The sequence below is a fragment of the Andrographis paniculata genome, unplaced genomic scaffold (genome assembly GCF_009805555.1).
Source record: "Andrographis paniculata isolate CXL003 unplaced genomic scaffold, ASM980555v1 Contig117END, whole genome shotgun sequence".
NCBI classification, from domain to species: domain Eukaryota; kingdom Viridiplantae; phylum Streptophyta; class Magnoliopsida; order Lamiales; family Acanthaceae; genus Andrographis; species Andrographis paniculata.
Genome location: NW_026137388.1, coordinates 15,233 through 36,725, shown reverse-complemented (window position 1 = coordinate 36,725; position 21,493 = coordinate 15,233). Strand labels below are relative to the sequence as shown.

At 30.6% G+C, this 21,493-nt stretch overlaps 1 protein-coding gene and 1 pseudogene across 5 annotated transcripts in view; both read left to right on the top strand.

Moving 5' to 3' along the window:
- Positions 1-1,647: 1,647 nt before the first annotated feature.
- The window catches only part of LOC127247280 (germacrene A synthase-like), a 30,430-nt gene continuing 10,584 nt past the window's right edge, over positions 1,648-21,493 (top strand). The window contains exons 1-8 of one of the 5 annotated variants that reach the window (XM_051269073.1): positions 1,648-1,737; positions 3,178-3,442; positions 3,515-3,893; positions 3,968-4,186; positions 4,293-4,431; positions 4,530-4,775; positions 4,855-5,191; positions 5,296-5,719. In XM_051269073.1, the coding sequence (XP_051125030.1) occupies positions 1,648-1,737; positions 3,178-3,442; positions 3,515-3,893; positions 3,968-4,186; positions 4,293-4,431; positions 4,530-4,775; positions 4,855-5,151 (1,635 nt within the window). In that variant the 3' untranslated portion in view covers positions 5,152-5,191; positions 5,296-5,719. Of the gene's footprint in view, positions 1,738-3,177; positions 3,443-3,514; positions 3,894-3,967; positions 4,187-4,292; positions 4,432-4,529; positions 4,776-4,854; positions 5,192-5,295; positions 5,720-10,025; positions 10,150-10,669; positions 10,910-21,493 lie in introns of those variants that run through there. The other 4 variants (XM_051269081.1, XM_051269105.1, XM_051269090.1 and 1 more) reach the window with 4 other exon arrangements.
- Positions 14,261-18,256, top strand: LOC127247314 (ADP-ribosylation factor 1-like; annotated as a pseudogene).

Below are 21,493 nucleotides of genomic sequence, written 5' to 3'. Positions count from 1 at the left end.
ATAAATAAGGCATTCGTAACACTTACTATTCTATTTTGCGAAACCGAAAAAAGGTGTCTAAAAATAATAATTGGGATACATAATGGTAATTTTACAATTTTTCCTTCAATATATATAAACTAACAAAATACCTCTAACTTTTATGAAAATATTCATTTCGTTTTTATTTGTAAAGACAAAAATATAAAATTATCTTAAATATTTCTACTAACCACTACAATAATATTATTATTTTATCTACTACAATAAACTAATGATATATTGAGTTAGGATCGAGAGAATATAATTTTTTTATTCATAAAATATGGTATCAAAGTACTACTTAAACTAAAATTTAAATAAAAAATTAAAATTTAAACATAAACCAAACTAACCTAAAGGTACTCCAAGGTAGGTTTAATTATATACAATTATATAATAAATATAAATTTAGTTATATATCAATTTATATTTTAGTTATAATTTTTGTAGAATAAAAAGTATGATTATTTAATAAATATAAATTTGGTAAAAATTATCATAGGATATGGACGACAAAGATAAGTGATTAGATATTAGTCAGTAATCTTTTCAATAAACATGTTGTTATTATTGTTAAATGACACAATCAATCCTATAACCTAATCGTACACTCTAAAGAAAGCATTTCAGTATGCATCAACATTACATCTCTTTCAATCACTACAGAAAAATTATTTTTTTGTAACAGTTTTTATTTATTTATTTATTTTTTTTTAAATCTACTTTTTGCGTTACTAATGACATTAGAGATGAAATTAAGAATGAAATTACGTTAGCTACGTGAACTTTAGGGACGGAATTCCGTTACAAATATATTATTTTTTGTAGTGAATGTTGATCTTTTTGGATTATGGATAATAAATCAAATATAATAAAGTATGATTCTTTTTGAATTTTACAATGTATTGTAAGATTTACATATATTTTTTTAATTAATTAGTGGGATAAGTTTCATTAAACTAATGTTCCTATTGTATCATGATAATTGTAACTAATATCCTTTTTTCTTATTAGTATAATTTTTGTTTAATATGCTTAAAAAAAGTTACGATGATATTAACTTGTTAGCAATGAGTAAAGTTTTATGTCCGACCAAAGAAGGAATATTGTATTACTAATTAGAAAGAACACATTTTGCATCCAAAGTTATTATTATTTTAATTTCTTTTTTGTTTAATTGCTGGAGATACTCTTGTATTTTGTTAGAACTTGCATTGATGATAATAAATTGTTACTATGGTACACGGTCTGCGTAAAAATTTTTGTTACATTGACCAACTTCTTCCCTACCTTATGGTTATGGTGTGACCAATTCGTTGGTTATGATATGATCCTTAGGATATTAATTTATATGATCTCCGATAATCGAAAATTTTATTTTACATATATGATCGATTTTAATCTTTATTCTATGATTTTCAATATGACTAAAATTGAATAATGTGATATACAATCAAACCAAAAATATTTTTTACCTAAAATAATATCATTTAAATATTAACAAAATATTATTTAAAAATAAGAAATATCTTATATTTTAATTAAGCATACATGTATTTAATCTATAACTCATCTATAAATAGAAGCCATGTTGCATGTTATCATCGTATATTACAAGTCTCAAGAATGAGTACAAAAGATGTTCTTCGTCCAGTGACCAACTTCTCCTCTACCTTGTGGGGTGACCAATTCCTACGTTACGAATTTGACCCTCAGGTAATTTCTATGGTCTCCTAAAATAAAAAAAAAAAAATTATTTTCAATCTATACTCGATTTTCATATTATTCTATAATTATGCACGGTCTTTATATTTCAATTCTCCAAATTATTGTATGTTTGCTTTTTAAGTTCTGAATCTTCCATTCATTAAGTTTTGATCTTCGAACTTGGCATGACAAAAAGATAAAATATGATAAAATACAAGATAAAAATACAACCATACAAAATTATATAATAAAAATATGATAAAATTTCTTGTAACTCACATGTTGTTTTGAATGTCTTTTCCATCATTAGTTTAAAATATGTGCAACCTTCCATCGTGTTTAAGGAAGTATTGTACAGATTCACCAACTATCTAAACTTAATGGATTGGCAGAAACTATTGTTGTTCGACTACTAAAGTTTGGAATTTTTTTTCAATGTTTTTTGAAAATACATGAAAAAGTTATACAATGAATGTAATGGTCCGTAGGCCATTTAAACCATAAAGAATTTTATGAGGAATTTTGCTTTAAAACAAAATTTACTACATATATACAAAGTGAATAACTTTATATGTATATTCACACCATATATCCATGACATGCTTGTGATATATTTTGTAAATAAAGAGCGCGATTGTAACTCATTACTCCCTCACAGTCCGTCTCTAAAGGCCTCATTTACATTTTCTGTCATTATATTTAACATTAAAAATATCTTCATATTTATATATTTTTTTTTTTTGTACAAATGTCCTTTTATTAGTATTATAAGACATTAATACAAGTATTTTTACAGTTTTTTTTTAATTTGTATTATATTTTCATATAATAATTAATATAAAAATATTAAGAAGGAAAAGTAAATGGGACACTTAGAGCCGGACGGAGCTAATATATTTTAGTGTAGTAAGAAATCAAGTATCATTTGCTTGATTTGTAGTTCATCAAAGCTTTAACTTTACTAAGAATAAACTCAAAACTAGTATAAAAAAGTCCTGAACTTTAAAATCCTAAATCTGTTATACAATCATTATTATTAGCTTTTTTCCTATACAATCATTATTATAATCTATAATTCACAAAATATCAGCTTCAAAGTACTATTAAAAGAAAAAAAAATTGAAACTAAATTCCAAAAGGATACACGTTTGAGAATTAAATCCTATAGAGCAAAACCTTAGATGAAATGATCACAATTATATAAAATTCATTTTATAATAAAATGTAATACAAAATTTATAATAAAACCTAAACTATACTTTAACATTTACAACTTATTTTAAATTCATTTTCTTTTTGTTTAAGTCAGTTTCTCAAACAAAAAGGGAAAATAGCAACTTGTTTATTATTATTATTGACATGAAATTTTTTATTGTATTTAGGCTTGTGAATTTGTTATAAAGTATAATCAATGGGTCTTTTATTATTAATCATTATTTTTGGGCATAGATTATGAAAGAATATGCCAACGAGGTTAAGATGTTGAAGAATACAGTGAGGAATCAAATAACAGATCAAGATATGGGAATGATGGATGCTATGAATCTCATTGATACACTCGAACGCCTAGGCATAGCATATCATTTTGAAAATGAAATTTCAGAGAAATTACGAGAAATTTATGACCTCCTCGATACCGACAAATATTGTGATCTCTACACAACTGCTCTTCATTTTCGGATACTCAGGCAGCATGGGTATCATATATCTTGCGGTATGTATATATGTTGGGTTAGAATTAAATATCACCATAATTCCAGCTATTTAATTTAATTTGAATGCGCAGATATTTTTCTCAAATGGTTGGATGGTAATGGAAAATTCCAGGAGTCCATTAAGAATGATATAAGGGGTTTGTTAGCCTTGTATGAAGCAACACATCTGAGAATACATGGAGAAAGCATATTAGATTATGCACATGTTTATACTAGGACCGGTTTAAAAAATGTGGAACAAAGTCTCCATCAATCACCCCTAGAGAAACAAGTCGAGCACGCGTTAGTGCAAGCCCTACACTTGGGCTGTCCAAGAATCGAAGCACGATTCTTCATCTCCATCTATGAAGAGGAGGTTGAACACCGGAATGAGTCATTGTTAAACTTGGCCAAATTTGACTATAATTTACTTCAAATATTACACAAGAAAGAGCTTCAAGAATTGTCACGGTAAACTTATCAATTATTTGCATTTTTACTATGAATAAACTCTCAAACTATGTTACTCGTATTTTTCGGTGTAGGTGGTGGAAAGAATTGAATCTAATATCAAAACACAAATATGCCAAGGACAGATTAGTTGAATGCTATTTTTGGGCTGCAGGAGTGTACTATGAACCCGAATATTCGCGCGGACGTATTATGCTTACAAAACTTATGATCATTATATCAATAACAGATGATACGTATGATGCTTATGGCACGCTTGAAGAGCTACAAGCTTTCACAAAAGCAATAGAAAGGTAAAATTCTGAATCATGTGTTTGTGAGAGAGAATGGAAGGGAGATACTACTTACTAGTTCATTTCATTTAAGTTTTTTAAAATTAATTATTGTTTTATTCATTAGATGGGATATTGGGGAGATTGTTAAACTCCCAAATTACATGAGAGAATTCTATAAAACTACTCTAGAGCTCTATCAAGAATTTGAAGATGAGCTAAGCAGTGAAGGAAGGTCCTACGCAATAAAATACGCCATCGATGCTGTATGATGATATCGCACTTAATTTCCTCTTTTTCTTACGATTCCTTGGTATAAAATGTTTCAATTAAATTTGACATATATGTAATAACTTCAATGTAGCACAAGGAATTGGTAAGAAACTACTATACTGAGGCCAAGTGGTTCATGCAAGGAATATATCCAACCTTTGAGGACTATCTTAGCAACGGTCATATAACTTGCACCTATTTTTATCACACCATGGTGTCGTTGTTGGGAATGAAATCTCTAACAGAGAAGGAATTTGAGTACCTGCACCAGAAACCTAAAATGATTGTTGCTAGCGGCATCAATTGCCGGCTCATAGATGATATCACTAGCTACGAGGTACAAGTGAAAAGTTATACTATGCCAACATGTCTAAATAAATTATTCTGATTTTTTGTTAACATATATATCGTATTAGGTTGAGAAGGAAAGAGGTCAAGTTGTGACGGGCATCGATTGCTTCATGAAAGATAATAATGCTACCAAAGAAGAAGCGGTGGCTAAACTTCATGAAATAGCGGAAAATGCTTGGAAGGATATCAATGAGGAATTTTTGAAATCATATTTTCATTGGAAAGATGTGGTAAAGCGTATTATGAATATTTCTCGAATAATGGATGTGGCTTACAAGAATGATCATGATGGATACACCAAACCAGAAAAGAACGTGAAACCTCACATCATTGCCTTGTTCGTCGATCCAATAAAATATTAGGCATCTCATCCTCTCGTTACTATAAGTCATCTAGGTTAAGGTAATGTCACCATTTCTATATATTATTTACTGCATGTTTCTTAGGATCCCTATATTTTTGCTTCCATTGAGACTTCAATTCTATAACAAGATTTAAATTTTTAGGTACATTTTGATTCTTGGACTTCACAAGGGTTATGTTTCCATCTTTCATGGCGTGTTTCGGTTCACAACTTATAAGTTATCTTCTATTTGAGAGAAGCATATATATATATATATTTAAATGTTGTTTGTTGAAAATGAGACGAGATGTTTATTGTATATTTGAATTGAATACCTGTTGTAAATTTGTTATATATTTATGTAGGTGTGTTTTATATATTTTTTTCTAGTATTTTCTCAGTAGAAGTACATAGTTTGAAAAATATTTTGAATTTAAACTTATTGTTCGAAAGAATAGTTTTATGTCTGAACAAAGAGGGAATAATGTATTACTAAGAAATGATCAGAAAGAACTCATTTTGCATCCGAAGGGATTTTATATTTCCTCTTTGAAGCTTTGTAATTCTTTATTTACATTTTTAGTGAAATGCTCTTCATCTTCAACCACAACAATTTGTTATCGACTTCAAAATTATTAGAGAGATATTTCTTTACTTCTTCTCTTATTATGATTACATTTTTATTTTTTACATTATGTTGTTTCATTACTATGATTCCAAAGTTTTATTATTTTGTTAAAATATATATAAATTTTTTTGTTTAATTGTTGGAAGTACTCATGTATTTTGTTAGGACTTGGATCGATGATAATAAATTGTTACTACTGTAAATATAAGTTAAAAAAATAAAATGTCATGGCAGCCTCTACGGCTTTTTTTTTTAGTTGGATCAAATTCAATATGTATGTGTATATTTATATTCGAGGATCTCAATGATAAGAGTTTTCACAATTATATTGTCCAATCAGTATTTTTGACTTTATTGTATGTTTGAAACGATAAATACAAAGATTAATCAAGACATCGATCAGATTAATTAGTACGTATATGTAGGGGCTGAATTGAATCATCATATGTAATTACGACTAGTTATTATTCAATTTAGCCCCTGCTACTTATGACTTTTGAAATATAATAAGATAAAACAATAACTAAGAACCTAAAAATTGCATATGCTTCAGTTCCATTCATACTATATTTATGCATATTATATCTATATATATCTTTATACGTGTGTGTTTGTTTGAAAGGAGATACACGGAAACCCTATATCAACATTTGATAGATTTTGAATGATTCTTGTACCTAATTGGCTTTAGGTCATAGATAAACGATAAAGAAGTATGTTTACACTATTTATATATATACTTTTATAGAAAGAAATTGTGGGGTAAATAAGGGAAAAAAAAGAATATTTTTATGAAAAGTATATGAGAAATACATGATAAATTTTAAATTTCTATAATACAAAGATTTAATGATAGATAATTAGAAATATATATATATAATACTATTGTCAGAGCTTTATAAAGATACAAATAAAAAATATATTTTTATTGTCAATTATTACTATTATTATTTTTTTAATATATTTGAGAGTGTTGTGATTTTTGCATAAAATAATTTGAGCCTTAAACTTCTCAAACCTGTCATGTTTCCCACAGTCAAATGTTGTCTGATAATTTGAGAAAGACAAAATAATAATTTGTAGTATTGCAGATCTATTTATGACTTTGAAACAAGAATCCAAACACTTCAACAAAACCATCCTTGTTTGAACGTGTGTAGTGTGGAAAATTGAAAAATATATTTTAGTGAGAGAAAATATTGTGTATCATTCCAAGTGAGTCATTCTATTTCTTCATATCTTGATAATGTTCTAATGTTTTAATTGTTCTCAAAAACTTATTTGAAAAAAAAAAGAAAAGAACTTCCAATTGAGAAGATAACTAGCCCATAAGGACATTTACTCTCAATTGGACATGTGGTTTGTTTGTGTAATTACTGCAATATAACAAGAAATTTTTTGGGTAATGTGCAATGAAAATTGCAGAAAAGACATTTTTTTTTATGTTTGTTGGTGTAATTTAATTTTCTTAAACAAACATTGTGTGTCATTTATTTTATCTCGTACTTATATCGATCTGCTCATTCTTTTATCATATTCCATAACCACTGAACACTCATACATACAAAGTTGTATTTCTCCATTGTATAAATACTCCCTCCGTCCATTAAAATTAGTCCATTTGGGCTCGGCACGTGAATTAAAAAAAATGAATATTTTATTGAAAAAGTGATAGGTAGTTGAGACTATTTTTGGAAATTTAGTTAAAAAATCAGGTAAATAAAGAAAGTGAATGGAATAAAGTTAGTGGTATTTTTTGTAAACAAGGGTAATAATTAAACATTAATTTGTTGACTTTGCCAAAATTAGTAATGAGATAAATTTAATGGACAGACTAAAAAGAAAAGTGAGAATAAATTTGGCCGACGGAGCGAGTATAATTTATGGTCCCAACAAATTTGGAACAGTTAGGCCACTTACATTATTTTATCACCCGACCTACTATTGAAGGAAAAAAATTGAAACTAAATTAAAAAAACAATACACGTTTAAGAATTAAATCCTATAGAGAAAAACCTAATATGAAATTATCACAATTATACATAAAAAATAAACAGTTCAAGAACATAAAATTTTGTATGAGTTTCAAAATAAACATGAAATAGATTAATAAAGTTTATACATGATATGTTGCTGAAATCCATTGAGCAAGGAACTGAACAAAATATGCTACACTTTTATATTTTGATAGTTAAAATGTATTACAAAATTTATAATAAAACCTAAAGTATTACTTTTACATATAGAACTTATTTTAAATTCATTTACTTTCTGTGTAACTAAATTTCTTAAAAGAAAAAGGAAGATAGCAAAGTATTTATTATTATTATTATTAACATGGAAAATTCAATTGTATTTAGGCTTGTGAATTTGTTATAATGTATAATTAAGGGTGTTTTTCTATTATTATTTGTTATTTTTGGGCGTAGAATATGAAAGAATATACCAACGAGATTAAGATGTTGAAGAATAAAATGAGGAGTCAAACAGCAGATCTAGAATGAGAATGATGGATTCTATGAATCTCATTGATACGGTCGAATGCCTAGGCATAGCATATCATTTCAAAAATAAGATTTCAGACAAATTAAGAGAAATTTATGACCTCCTCGATACCGACAAATACTGTGATCTCTTCACAGCTGCTCTTCATTTCGGATACTCAGGCATCGTGGGTATTATATATCTTGCGGTATGTATATATGTTGGGTTAGAATTAAATATCACCATAATTCCAAGTGTTTAATTTGATTTGAATGCGCAGATATTTTTCAGAAATGGATGAACGGTAATGGAAAATACCAAGAGTCGATTAAGAATGATGTAAGGGGTTTGTTAGGCTTGTATGAAGCAACACGTCTGAGAATACATGAAGAAAGTATATTAGATTTAGCACATGTTTATACTAGGACCAGTTTAAAAAATGTTAATCGAAGTCTCGATCAATCACCCCTCAAGAAACAAGTCGAGCACTCATTAGTTCAAGTCCTACACTTGGGCTGCCCAAGAATCGAAGCACGATTCTTCATCTCCATCTATGAAGAGGAGGTTGAACACCGAAATGAGTCTTTGTTGAACTTAGCCAAATTCGACTATAATTTACTTCAAATATTACACAAGAAAAAGAGTCAGGAATTGTCACGGTAAACTGATCAATTATTTGCATCTTTACTCATGAATAAACTCTCAAACCATGTTTACTCATATTTGTCGGTGTAGGTGGTGGAAAGAACTGAATCTAATACCAAAACAAAATATGCCAAGGACAGATTGGTTGAATGCTATTTTTGGGCCGCAGGAGTGTACTACGAACCCAAATATTCGCGCGGACATGTTATGCTTACAAAACTTATGATCATTATATCAATAACAGATGATACGTATGATGCTTATGGCACGCTTGAAGAGCTACAAGCTTTCGCAAAAGCAATAGAAAGGTAAAATTCTAAATCATGTGTTTGTGAGAGAGAAAGGAAGGGAGATATTACTTACCAGTTCATTTGAATTAATTCTTTAAAGTTAATTATTGTTTTATTAAGTGAATGGGATATTGGGGAGATTGATGAACTCCCAAATTACATGAGAGAATTCTATAAAACTATTCGAGAGCTCTGTCAAGAATTTGAAGATGAGCTAAGCAGTGAAGGAAGATTCTAATCAATAAAATTCGCCTTCGATGTTTTATGATGATATTACACTTAATTGTCTCTTTATCTTACAATTCCTTGGTATATAATGTTTTAATTAAATTTGACATATATATAATAACTTAAATGTAGCACACATAATTGGTAAGAAGCTACTCCCGGAAAATTTAGCCCTTTTGGGCTCGGCACGCGGATTAAGAAAAATAAATATTTCATTGAAAAGTTAGAAAAAGTAAAAATGTAGTTGGGATTATTTTTGAAAATTTAACTACAATTTAAACATAATAGAGAGACAGTGTAATAAATTTAGTGATATTTATTATAAATAAGTATTGAATGAAGGATAATAATTAATATTGACTTTTTGACTTTTTCAAATATAATAATAGGGTAAATTTACGGATGGAGAAAAAAGAATGTGAAAATAAATTTAACAAAACAGAAGGAATATTATATTGAGGCGAGTGGTTCATGCAACTATGCAAGGAATATATCCAACCTTTGAGGACTATCTTAGCAACTTTCATATTGCTTACACCTATTTTTATCACACCATGGTGTCACTGTTGGGAATGAAATCTGTGACAGAGAAGGTATTTGAGTACCTACACCAGAAACCTAATATGATTGTTGCTAGCGGTATCAATTGCTGGCTCATGGATGATATCACTAGTTAGAAGGTACAAGTGAAAAGTTATATTATGCCAATATGTCTAAATACATTAATTTGATTATTTGTTAACATATATATTGTAAGGTAAACTGTTTTTTTAGTCTCGTAACTGGACCCCTTTATCATTTTAGTCCCGTAAGTAGAGCCTATTTGCAAACTAGTCCCATAAGTGAAAAAATTTTGTTGTTTTAGTCCTCCGCCGCCGGAGACGCCCGCGTGGCACGCCGGAGGTGACGTGTCCGCCAGGTCAGCGACACCTGGCTGACACGTGGATTTTTTTTTCATTTTTATTAATTTTTTAAAATTTTTTTAATTGGACCAAATAAAAAATTACAAATAAAATTAAAAAAACAAGTTTTATAAAAAATTTAAGAAAATAAAAAAATCCACGTGTCCGCCAGGTCAGCGACACCTGGCGGACACATCACCTCCGGCGAGCCACGCGAGCATCTCCGGCGCCGGAGAACTAAAACAGCGAAAACTTCTCACTTGTGGGACTAGTTTGCGACAGGCTCTACTTACAGGACTAAAATGATAAGGGGGTCCAGTTACGGAACTAAAAAAAACAGTTTACCCTATGTTGTATTAGGTTGAGAAGGAAAGAGGTCAAGTTGTGATGGGCATCGATACCTTCGTGAAAGATAATACTGGGACTAAAGAAGAAGCGGTGACTAAACTTCATGAAATGGCAAAAAAATGCTTAGAAGGATATAAATGAGGAGTTTTTAAAATCATATTTCCATTGGAAAAATATGGTAGAGCGTGTTATGAATGTTTCTCGATTTCTCTATAGCAGTACATAGTTTGACAAATATTTTGAATTTAAAATTATTACTTGAAAGAAAAGTTCGTATAAAACGAGAAATACATTACGGAAGAATCACAACTTCAGTAATGGATTATCTTAATTCAATATATATATAATATCAAAGTTATGTTTTATTAATAAATAAAATAATATTATTATTTAATCTACTATAATAGAAAATAATATATTGAATTAGAATTGAGAAAATATACTATTTTTATTCATAAAATATAGTATCAAAATACTACTTGAACTAAAATATAAATAAAAATTAACGTTGAAACACAAACCAAACAAACCTAAATTTACTCCAATGTAGGTTCAATTAAATACGACTATATAATAAATATAAATTTTTTTATATATCAATTGATAGTTAGTTATAATTTTAATAGAATAAGAAATACTCCCTAAATTTTGTTATATATCAATTGATAGTTAGTTATAATTTTCATAGAATAAGAAATACTCCCTCTCCTTTTGTTAGCTATAATTATGTTTGATTTTTTTTTTTAATTGTCTATAAAAAAAAAACAAAAAAAGAAGATATCCCCACCTTCTTTCACCGACGTCCATTGAAGAAAATAAATTGTGGAAAAGACAGAGCGTAGAACAAAATAGAGTAAAATGATGTATGTTCCGGTCAGTTCTTGTGTGTTGTGGACAAAGATAATATTTTAGAAATTACATAATGCAATAATTTTTTTCCATCGATCGCAAAAGTAACTTGTTGACGAATTTTAATTACATCCCTATCTTCTTAACATCATATTCTAAATATATATGCATCATAATTATATTATCCATTCAACATATTAATATATTAGCCATAAACAATGAAAGACTTGCAAGCTTCCATTAGTTCAATTAGATTCACTAAATTTATCCTAATTGTTGAATCCAATAGTTGTGCGAATGATATGTAGCATGAAATAACAAAATGGTTTACATTATTTTTTGAGGCAATTTTAGATTTTATTATATTTTTGTAGAAGTTACGATAGTACTCACTTAACAATGTTAATTTTTATAATATAATTTATTCGATTGCTCTATGAAATTATATTTGAAACCAATAAGCTAAAGAGTATCATATTTTATCCAAATTTGAAAATGTTGAACTAAACTAATTTACCCTTAAATTTAGTATCAACCTCCTTAAAGTATGGACAGTTGAAAAAGTCTCCAAATTAAATTATATCTATTATTTTTTTAATTATTTAAATCCCTGAAAAAATATATAGTATATTTATTCAGTCAAATTCTACATAAAAAAAAAAGTAGGAAAACAAGTAATTTACTTACTCAATATTTGCGTTGGAGCGACACCATAATAATATATTCTGTAAACCATATTACATTGAAATAAACAACATATTTTATAACAGTATATCATTTGCCTCTTCACGTGACGACTATTGAACAAATGTATCTTTTTTTAAGTTTCAACGCATACAAGTCATATTGTAGATACGCGCATAGACGAAAATTTTCCGTGCAAAAAAAAAAAGCAAAAAAAAAAAAAAGTGTTCGTCAAATATGCAATACATTCACTATTGCTGCAATAAAAATGGGTACAAAAATGGCAGTAAAATTGACCCCAATAATAGAAGAACATATTCAGAGAGGATGTTGCCGCTTAGTCATATATAAACATAATATATATAACATAGTCCATTATTTAAACCTGATCAATACATCATAACTATGCAATATATAAATCATAAAATGAAATATATCATAACTATACGTGCAACATCCCTATCTGCAACTTACATCATTTATATCAGATGTATATATCATGTCTATTGAAGTTATATATCATATTTAGAAACATAATGGTGAAAAATATATCTAACATAGTCCATCATTTAAATCTGATCAATATTTTATAACTATGCAATATATAAATCATAAATATGAACGATAATATAAAATAAAAGTGTGTACAATAAGGTTTACTATCGTCAGTCTATCATAAGTTAAACAACATATGTATCATGAATATACATCCTATGTGTCCGCAGACCAGCAAAAAGACTTTTAGGAACAACTGTGCTGATTTTTATTTTTTTTTCTAAAAGAGACTAATCAAGAATTCATATATACACATAATCACTACCAAAAAAATGATCTTTCACCACGGCTCGACAGTTCGTTACAATAACATCGTAATAAATAATGGTTTTTGTTACGACAATTTCCGTGACCAAATATATATTTTCTTGGTCAACGTTTCAGGTTCTTTAATTACGCAAAATAATCCGTAACAAAAACGGAGTTGGTAGACTTTGTTCAAAATAACATTAGTTACGATTGTGCTTCGTAAGAAATGGTGTTTACTTTTATTTTTTAAATTTAAAATATATTTTGGATTTAAAAAAAGGTAGAAACGCTATAGCGATTTTGGAAAACTAAGAACGATTTCATACCCACACGCGCAGGCTTTCTTATTCCCCTCCTCGGTGCTGAATAGATTTCACACTTAGCAAATTTCAGAAAGTTAGGGCACATCTCATTCTTCGACGCGATTTCTCAATCAGCACTGGACGAAGGTGGGATCGAGGAGGTTAATCGGCACGGCGTCCAGGTAATGTTTTTAAGTTATCTCGAGTAGTATGAGGATCGATCCACGGATCTTCGTCGCGTCCTCTGTAAGGAGAAATCGATATAGGGCGTCGTAATATTCTTCTTCTTTCTCATGTGGTATTGGGAATTGTATGGCTTGTGTGTGATAAACAGAACTTGATTAGTTGGTAGGATAACGTATTCTTGTGTTAGAGAACTAGTAGGCAGATTGTTTAAGTGCCCTGTGAAGTTTGATTTATTAATGTTGTAATTTTATCACATGATTATTTTGGTTCTGGAATTTTGGTTTTTGGTCTGCTGGTTTGAAAGGGAAGAATCTCAATCTGCACCTGTTCGACTCTACCCTAGGATCAGTATGGGTTGAGGTGTTTGTGTTTCTGTCTTGTTGTTTAAGATGGGTGATGAGAGTATAAAAATGATAAAATAATACATGGCTGGAGTATAAAATTATTTATAATGAGAGTATATTGTATCATGACTGGGAAAGATAACAACGCGCACAGCCGCGGGGCTGACAGCTGAGATGCACCCAGCCTGGCTCACTGTCATCTACAGGTATTTCGTCACAATGCCAATCAGCTTCATTTTTGCATTACAATTATACTCATTGTTCCAGTTACAGTGAGTCATCGTCTTTTATTTCAAATTTGTGCAGGAAAGGGAGGGTAAGAGGTGCTGATACTTTGCCTGGATCAGATCAGATCCTTTATTTGTTTATTTTATATATTATAACATAGTTAGATTCAATTCATCGTATTCACTCTCAAATTGATTGAGGGTGAGATGGGAATTGTTTTCACGAGGCTGTTTTCTTCACTCTTCGGGAACAAGGAAGGTCGGATTCTTGTGTTGGGCCTCGACAATGCCGGAAAGACCACCATTCTTTGTATGCCTCATTTTTCGCTTCATACGATTCATGTTGTTGTGGTTGCCTACTTGCCGTGGTGATGACTTTTAATTAATTCTCTATAGCTATTGGTTTTTGCAGATCGACTTCAGATGGGCGAAGTAATGTCTACTATTCCAAGTACTTACCTTGTTATCCTCACTTTAAGCAATTCGATACTGTTATTCTATGAACGTGGGTTGACTGACATTTAACGCGCTAATTTTTGGATATTTTGCGTTGTTTCTAATTGTTTTATGTTATTCTCTTCTCTTGAGCTTGTTTTGGTTGCTTTCTTGAGTTCATTAATTTGCTGCATCTATTTCATAGGCAGAATTTAATATGACAAATGGTGATATGCGAAATGTGTAGTCTGAAAATATGATTAGGGAAACTTTGCTTTACTTGATTAATGAGTAGATGTCTTTTTCATTTTACAGCTATTGGGTTCAATGTGGAAACAGTGCAATATAACAACATAAAGTTCCAAGTTTGGGATTTAGGTGAGTTTATCATCCTTAATAGAATTGGGATTGTTTTCAAAGTTTTTTGGCTTTCAGGATCCTTGCTGTTTGACTTGGACTCGTGAATTTGTTTATTTTCATATGGGGTTCATCATTTTAATTTTTAATTTCTGAGTTTGGTTGTTATTGACTGTGTCATGTGTCGCCCTTGGTGATTTATGTTGAAATTATGAAAAGAAGAAGTTGAGGACTTCTTGGCTTTAGGTTTTCACTCTCATTAGAGCTCCAGAGCATGAAAACAAATGATGTCCATGGATGAACTATTCACATTAATACACAGTGGAATGAATTTGTAACAACTATCAGCTATTAAATGTTGCCACTGGCTATGGTTTCAAATGCTGCCATACATTATAAAAGATAATTGTAGGTTTATCTTAGAGAATGTAGACTACAAGTCAACATTATCCTTCTAGTTAGCCTAAGATATTTTTTTTTTAAATATATATAATCACTTCACCAATGAGGGAGGAATATTGTTTTGTTATACTTGCAGTTTCGGCGTGTCTCATGAGCTAAATGATTGGAATGTAAATGTTTCAAACTTGCTTCCTTATTTTTTCTTTTTCATTCTTTCCATCAAGGAGCCGAAGGATTTTATAAGTTATGATTTACTTTATAGACATACGATTTGCTTATGAGGGTGGGTCGTGATTCTAGAGTATAATTAGGCATCTAGGCCATTAAGCTTAATGCAACTACAAAACACAGTTATAACTTTAACCTGTGGAAGTCATAAAATAACATTCAAGAAAATAACCATGGGAATGCTCTTTGTTATCACAATTTCATTTATGCTAAGTGGTTTTGTGATTACTTAGTAGTTTCTCTTCCAACCATTTCTAAGAAGTCATTTTGAAGTTTTTTATTCGTAACATTGGTGGTTTTCCTTGTTGTGGTAGGTGGGCAGACCAGTATCAGGTAACTAATTACTCAAAAAAGTTCCAAGTAATTACTTGTGATTTTTATTTCTATCGTCTATTTAGTTAATTTGTCCAATTTAATGGTTCTCTTTTCAATCACACAATACTGACATGTGTCTGTACCCTGTCTAATATTGCCTATTGGATTTGTGCAGTAATGACATTTCTTCGTTCTAAATCCATGTTAAAATCTCTCTCTAATGATTTTTTTTCATACTTTTTTACTTTTCAATAGAATGTTTTATTTTTTATTCTGTATCTAAGAATTGATAGATTTAGTTAATTACTGCCATGGATAAATAGTTTACCCAGGTGAAATTGTCAAAATAATATTCTGTTTTCAGGTAGGAATTGCTTTTATTGTTATTATTTTTTTAGAAAAATTTTAACTTTTTTCTTTTGTATATTTTTTAATACTTTATGTGGTGCTTGACAACATCAAGTTCACTTTAATTTTTCAATGGAAGTGGTAAAAATGTCTAGCAGTAGTTTTTTTTTTTTTTTTGCTATATTATTGCAGTCACATTGGTTGTTGTTCACTAGGAGCTTTGGTTAACTATTGAATTTCAATGATTGTTTATCTCGAATGTGTTTATATATATACATAAGTGGATAAGTCAAAATTTTGAATTAAGATAACACTTTGCCAAATCCTTCAAATCTGGATAGATTGCTGGTACATTTTTTTGTTGATAGCCAAAGTGCTACATATTTTTATTACTAGATGATGCTATAGCGAGAATCCTTATTTCTATATAAAACATGACTTGTGGTGAGTGAGTGCATCTTACAATAGACCTTACTCATCTTTGAACCAACCACATGATACACATATACTAAATGATATTCTTATTTTCCGGTATCTTTTCCTTTTTATTTCTTCCTAATCCCTTGAATCGATGCTAAGATGTTTTGCTTTGTTGCTTAGGCCATACTGAAGGTCCTATTTTCCCAATACTCAAGCGATAATATATGTTAGTGATTCAAGTCATACTGATAGACTAGTGGTTGTCAAGGAAGAATTCCATGCAATATTGGAGGTGATATTTCCATTTATGTACTATCAGAAGAAAGTTCATCACCTATATATTTCAAAGGGGATGTTCTTGTTCCGTTTTACACCAAGGTTAATGGAAGATCAAATAAGCTAAACTCTATGTTACTGGACAGATCTTAAGAATGTAATGAAAATATTTTTTATTTCATATGTCACCATCACATATTCATGGTAAACAACTTGCTTGTGCTTGGCTTCAACAGGTATGCTGTCCCGATTATGGTACTTTTAGTTGTCAAAGGTTAACAATGTTCTCATTAATTGTGAAGCTTTAAATTTCAAGAACATAATAGAATTAGAGTGATGTTTTTTTAATAAACACTTTAGTAGTTTTTGTAAAATATTGAATGGCCACAGTTTGCATAATTTTGCTGCACATAATCCTTTGAAGTTCTCTGAGTGTTCTTACAGTAAGTTCCTACCTAGGTGGCCCTGGAACTTGAACCAGTACTTAACAGTTTGTTTACCTTTAGCTTTGGTTTTTAATATTTTAGGCCTTGGCAGTTTGTTTTCAACTTAAATAGAAATGAAAAATTGTTCTTGTTTCTAGTTGTTTTAATTTTCCCTACGTCAGTTAAACTGTTTGTTTAAACTGTTGATGATCTTTGTTAATGATTGACTGTACTTTCCTCTTTCTTATATGGAATTACATTGGTCCCTTGCCAGGAGGAAGAGCTAAAAGGCGCCGTTGTCCTCTTGTTTGCTAACAAGCAGGTGGAATTTTATACCATTCTTTCTGCTATATATATATATAAACATTAACATTGCACTTAATTTACATACGATAAGCATAAATTTCTTGATGCATTTGCATACTTGTTAACTCTGTGTGTCGGTTGAAGTTGCTTGTTAATCCACTCACAAGTTAGATAAGTGTACTCTCTTATGGCTTAACATTATCTGACTTACAGGATCTTCCTGGAGCAATGGATGATGCTTCGATAACTGAGGCCTTAGAGTTTCACAAAATTAAGAATCGGTAATGGTCTATCTTCAAAACTTCCGCCATAAAGGGAGATGGCCTCTTTGAGGGCCTAGACTGGTAATTCATGGATACATAATGTGCTTTGGTACCTAATTCATGGATATAATACCATGTATTGTACGACATGTCTGAATATACATACTCGTATTGTTCTAGTTGCAAAGCTTTACACTTCTAATGTCTGTGTTATGGCATGTTATACATACATTTTGAACGTCTGTTGATATCTATGGCTCAATATACTCAAAAATTGCACTTGTGGATGCTGTAGGTGACACACTTTTCCTGGTCAAGGTCTTCGTGACATCCGCCTCAGTCCCGGACACACCCCTTATTTTGCCGACCATTGCTGGGGCGACTACCCTTCGCGATGTCGTTGGTGAAGATCCTATTGAGTGGAACTACAAGGACGTAAGGATCTACTTTAATACCTTTCTTGTATTGCCTTCCGAAATTTATAAGAAGTATGACTTAAAGTAATCTCTGTGTTGGCAATTGCAGCTCATGCGCCGGGCTTGAAATGTTGGTACCGATACACACTTTGGTTAATTGCCCCGTTTGTCATATGGATTGAATGTCGAACCTGTCTTTGGATGGATTGTGTTGAGTTTTTGTTGAACTATGTCTGGAATTGATGCGTAGACCTTTGTGGTTTGAATTCGTATGGTGAAAAATGTGCCTAATGGGATTGATGGATAACCGTATTTGCTTATTGCGTTGTTTACTTGTGTTTGAACTGTTAAGCACGTTTTGCGGAACATGTTGTTGATGTGTAGATACTAGTAGGCTTGTTCTATGGGTTGCTTTACTTTGTTGGTAGGTATGGAATTCAGATTTTAATATGAATTAATGTTTGCGCGGGGCGTAATGATGATGATGTTTATAGCAATCTTTGTATTCGTAATTTATTTTCGTATCATACGCATCACAGCAGGTCCATTTGTTACGAACAATTTCAATTGCAGCGTACCCCCTGTTTTTCACAATACGCTATTTTTCCGTAACAAAAGGCCAGAAAATCGTTACAAAAAGTGGTCTTTGGATATTTGTTGTTACAGACGGTTTCGTGACTATAAGTAGGTAATATTTTTTTTACGGCGTTCAATGCCGTTACAAATAGTCGTAACAAAAACCAAGTTCTGACAACCGGTCAATGGAAAACACTTGTAACGCGAGGAACTTCCGTAACAAATACCGTAACTAAAAGTCCTGCCACACGCGCAGAATGATCTACCTTTCGTTACGAGAGAAAATTCGTAACAAACATCGTAACAAATACCATACTTCAGGGAGCGTTGACCGATCGTAATAGTTACGAAAAGTGGCGTGGCAAAAAACATTCGTTACGCGAGTACACATTACGGAAAAAAGTCGTAACAAAGGCGTAGCAAATACGCAAATTGCACGAAATATGGCTTTTTGTTACGATTTTCCGGCCGTAATAGAAAACAGTTTTTTTGGTAGTGAATCACCATAAAAAAATTATGCAGTATTGAAATTACAACCACCAAATTTGTTCGTCGCCAATCAGCCTTTCCTCTCTCCCTCCCCTAGCACGATAGGGGAATCGAGAGCGGAGGTGGCAAACATGTTTGACGGCGGTTGGCGCGGATAGAGATGTTGTCGTCAACTACGGAGGTGTAAATAGAAGGGGAATCGAGGGCGGAGGTGGCTAGCGTGTTAGACGACGTTGGATGCGGCTAGAGATGTCGTCGGCGGTGGTTGTCAACTGCAGAGGTATAAATATAAGGGAAATCGAGGGTGGACGTGGCTAACGTATTTGACGGTGGTAGGCACGGCTAGAGATGTCATCGCCGGTGGTCGCGGAATGTGTGGTTGACGTAGGCAGGACAATGAGAGGAGGAAGGAAGTCACTGCACGGTAAAATTAGGGTTGGTAAATAAATTTTGGGTGGGAAGTAAATCTTCTTATTTAGGAAACATTCAGTTCAATTTATCCCGTATAATTAATAATTTGCGAGTTAAGAGAATACATCATAATACATTTATTTTGACATCATTTGAGTAGATTATATATGAAGGGCATTTCACGATAAAACGTCATAATAATATTATAGAAACATAATTTCTGACACTCTATGCATCATTCTATTTTGAATGTGTACATTTTGGAAATTAATTATTTGCAAATATTTTTTATTTTATTTAGGATTAACTTAATCCCGAATATATCGGATGTAGTTGATATAATTTTTTCTAATTGATTTTTCCTTATATAAAGATCCTTAATTATTTTTTAAAATTACCAAACACTCCTTAATTAAACTCAACCGTTGGATTTTCAATCAAAATAATCCAACAGATTAAAAATAAAATCAGAATTCTCGTGAATTTTGTATAACATGAAAAGGATACCAAAATTCTTAGGAAACATGTGTACACATAACCAATATCACGTGAATTTCATGTAACTTCTTAAACACAATAAAATCTACCATTTATTTTGTTGACACATACATATATATATATATATATATCTTAAGACTACGAAAATATACTATCTATCAATTTGCTTTTGAAGCGTAGAACTTTGAATATTAATATTATATTCATACGTAGTATAAATTAAATGAAAAAAAAATATTTACATTAGTGTTGTATAATACAAATGTAATGACATTTGTATAAAATATTACAAAATATAATGATATTTCTAAAGTTAAATACAATAACGTAAAAAACAAATGAATATTTTGTTAAGAGATGGAAGTAATATTTTATTATATGAAAAATACATATATTAATAAGACATTAAGACATTATATAATTTTTTTTATTTAATTTGCACGGTTTTTCTTTATAGAATCGCCGTCGCCGACGTGTACATGACCGGCGCAGATGTGTACCACGATGTGTCATTTTTCCGGCGGCTGACGTGGAATTTGTTTAAAAAATAAAATAAATTAAATTAATATTACTTTTTTTTTTAATCTATTTTGGCCCGATTTGACCAAAATGCAAAACACATATTTAAAATTTGGTCCAATTGAACCAAATTACAAATAACACAAAATTAAAAACATTACAAAAATATGTTATTTGCAATTTGGTTCAATTTTACCAAATTGCAAATATGTTATTTGCATTTTGGTCCAATCGGGCCAAATTAGAAAAAAAATTAATTGTAATTTAATTTATTTTATTTTTTAAACAAATTCCACGTCAGCCGCCGGGAAAATGACACGTCGTGGTACACGTCTGCGCCGGCCATGTACACATCGGCAATGACGATTCCACGTCTGCGCACGTGCCCGGCATGTGACGTTTTCCGGTACCGGAGGACATAAATAAGGCATTCGTAACACTTACTATTCTATTTTGCGAAACCGAAAAAAGGTGTCTAAAAATAATAATTTGGGATACATAATGGTAATTTTTACAATTTTTCCTTCAATATATATAACTAACAAAATACCTCTAACTTTTATGAAAATATTCATTTCGTTTTTATTTGTAAAGACAAAAATATAAAAATTATCTTAAATATTTCTACTAACCACTACAATAATATTATTATTTTATCTACTACAATAAACTAATGATATATTGAGTTAGGATCGAGAGAATATAATTTTTTTATTCATAAAATATGGTATCAAAGTACTACTTAAACTAAAATTT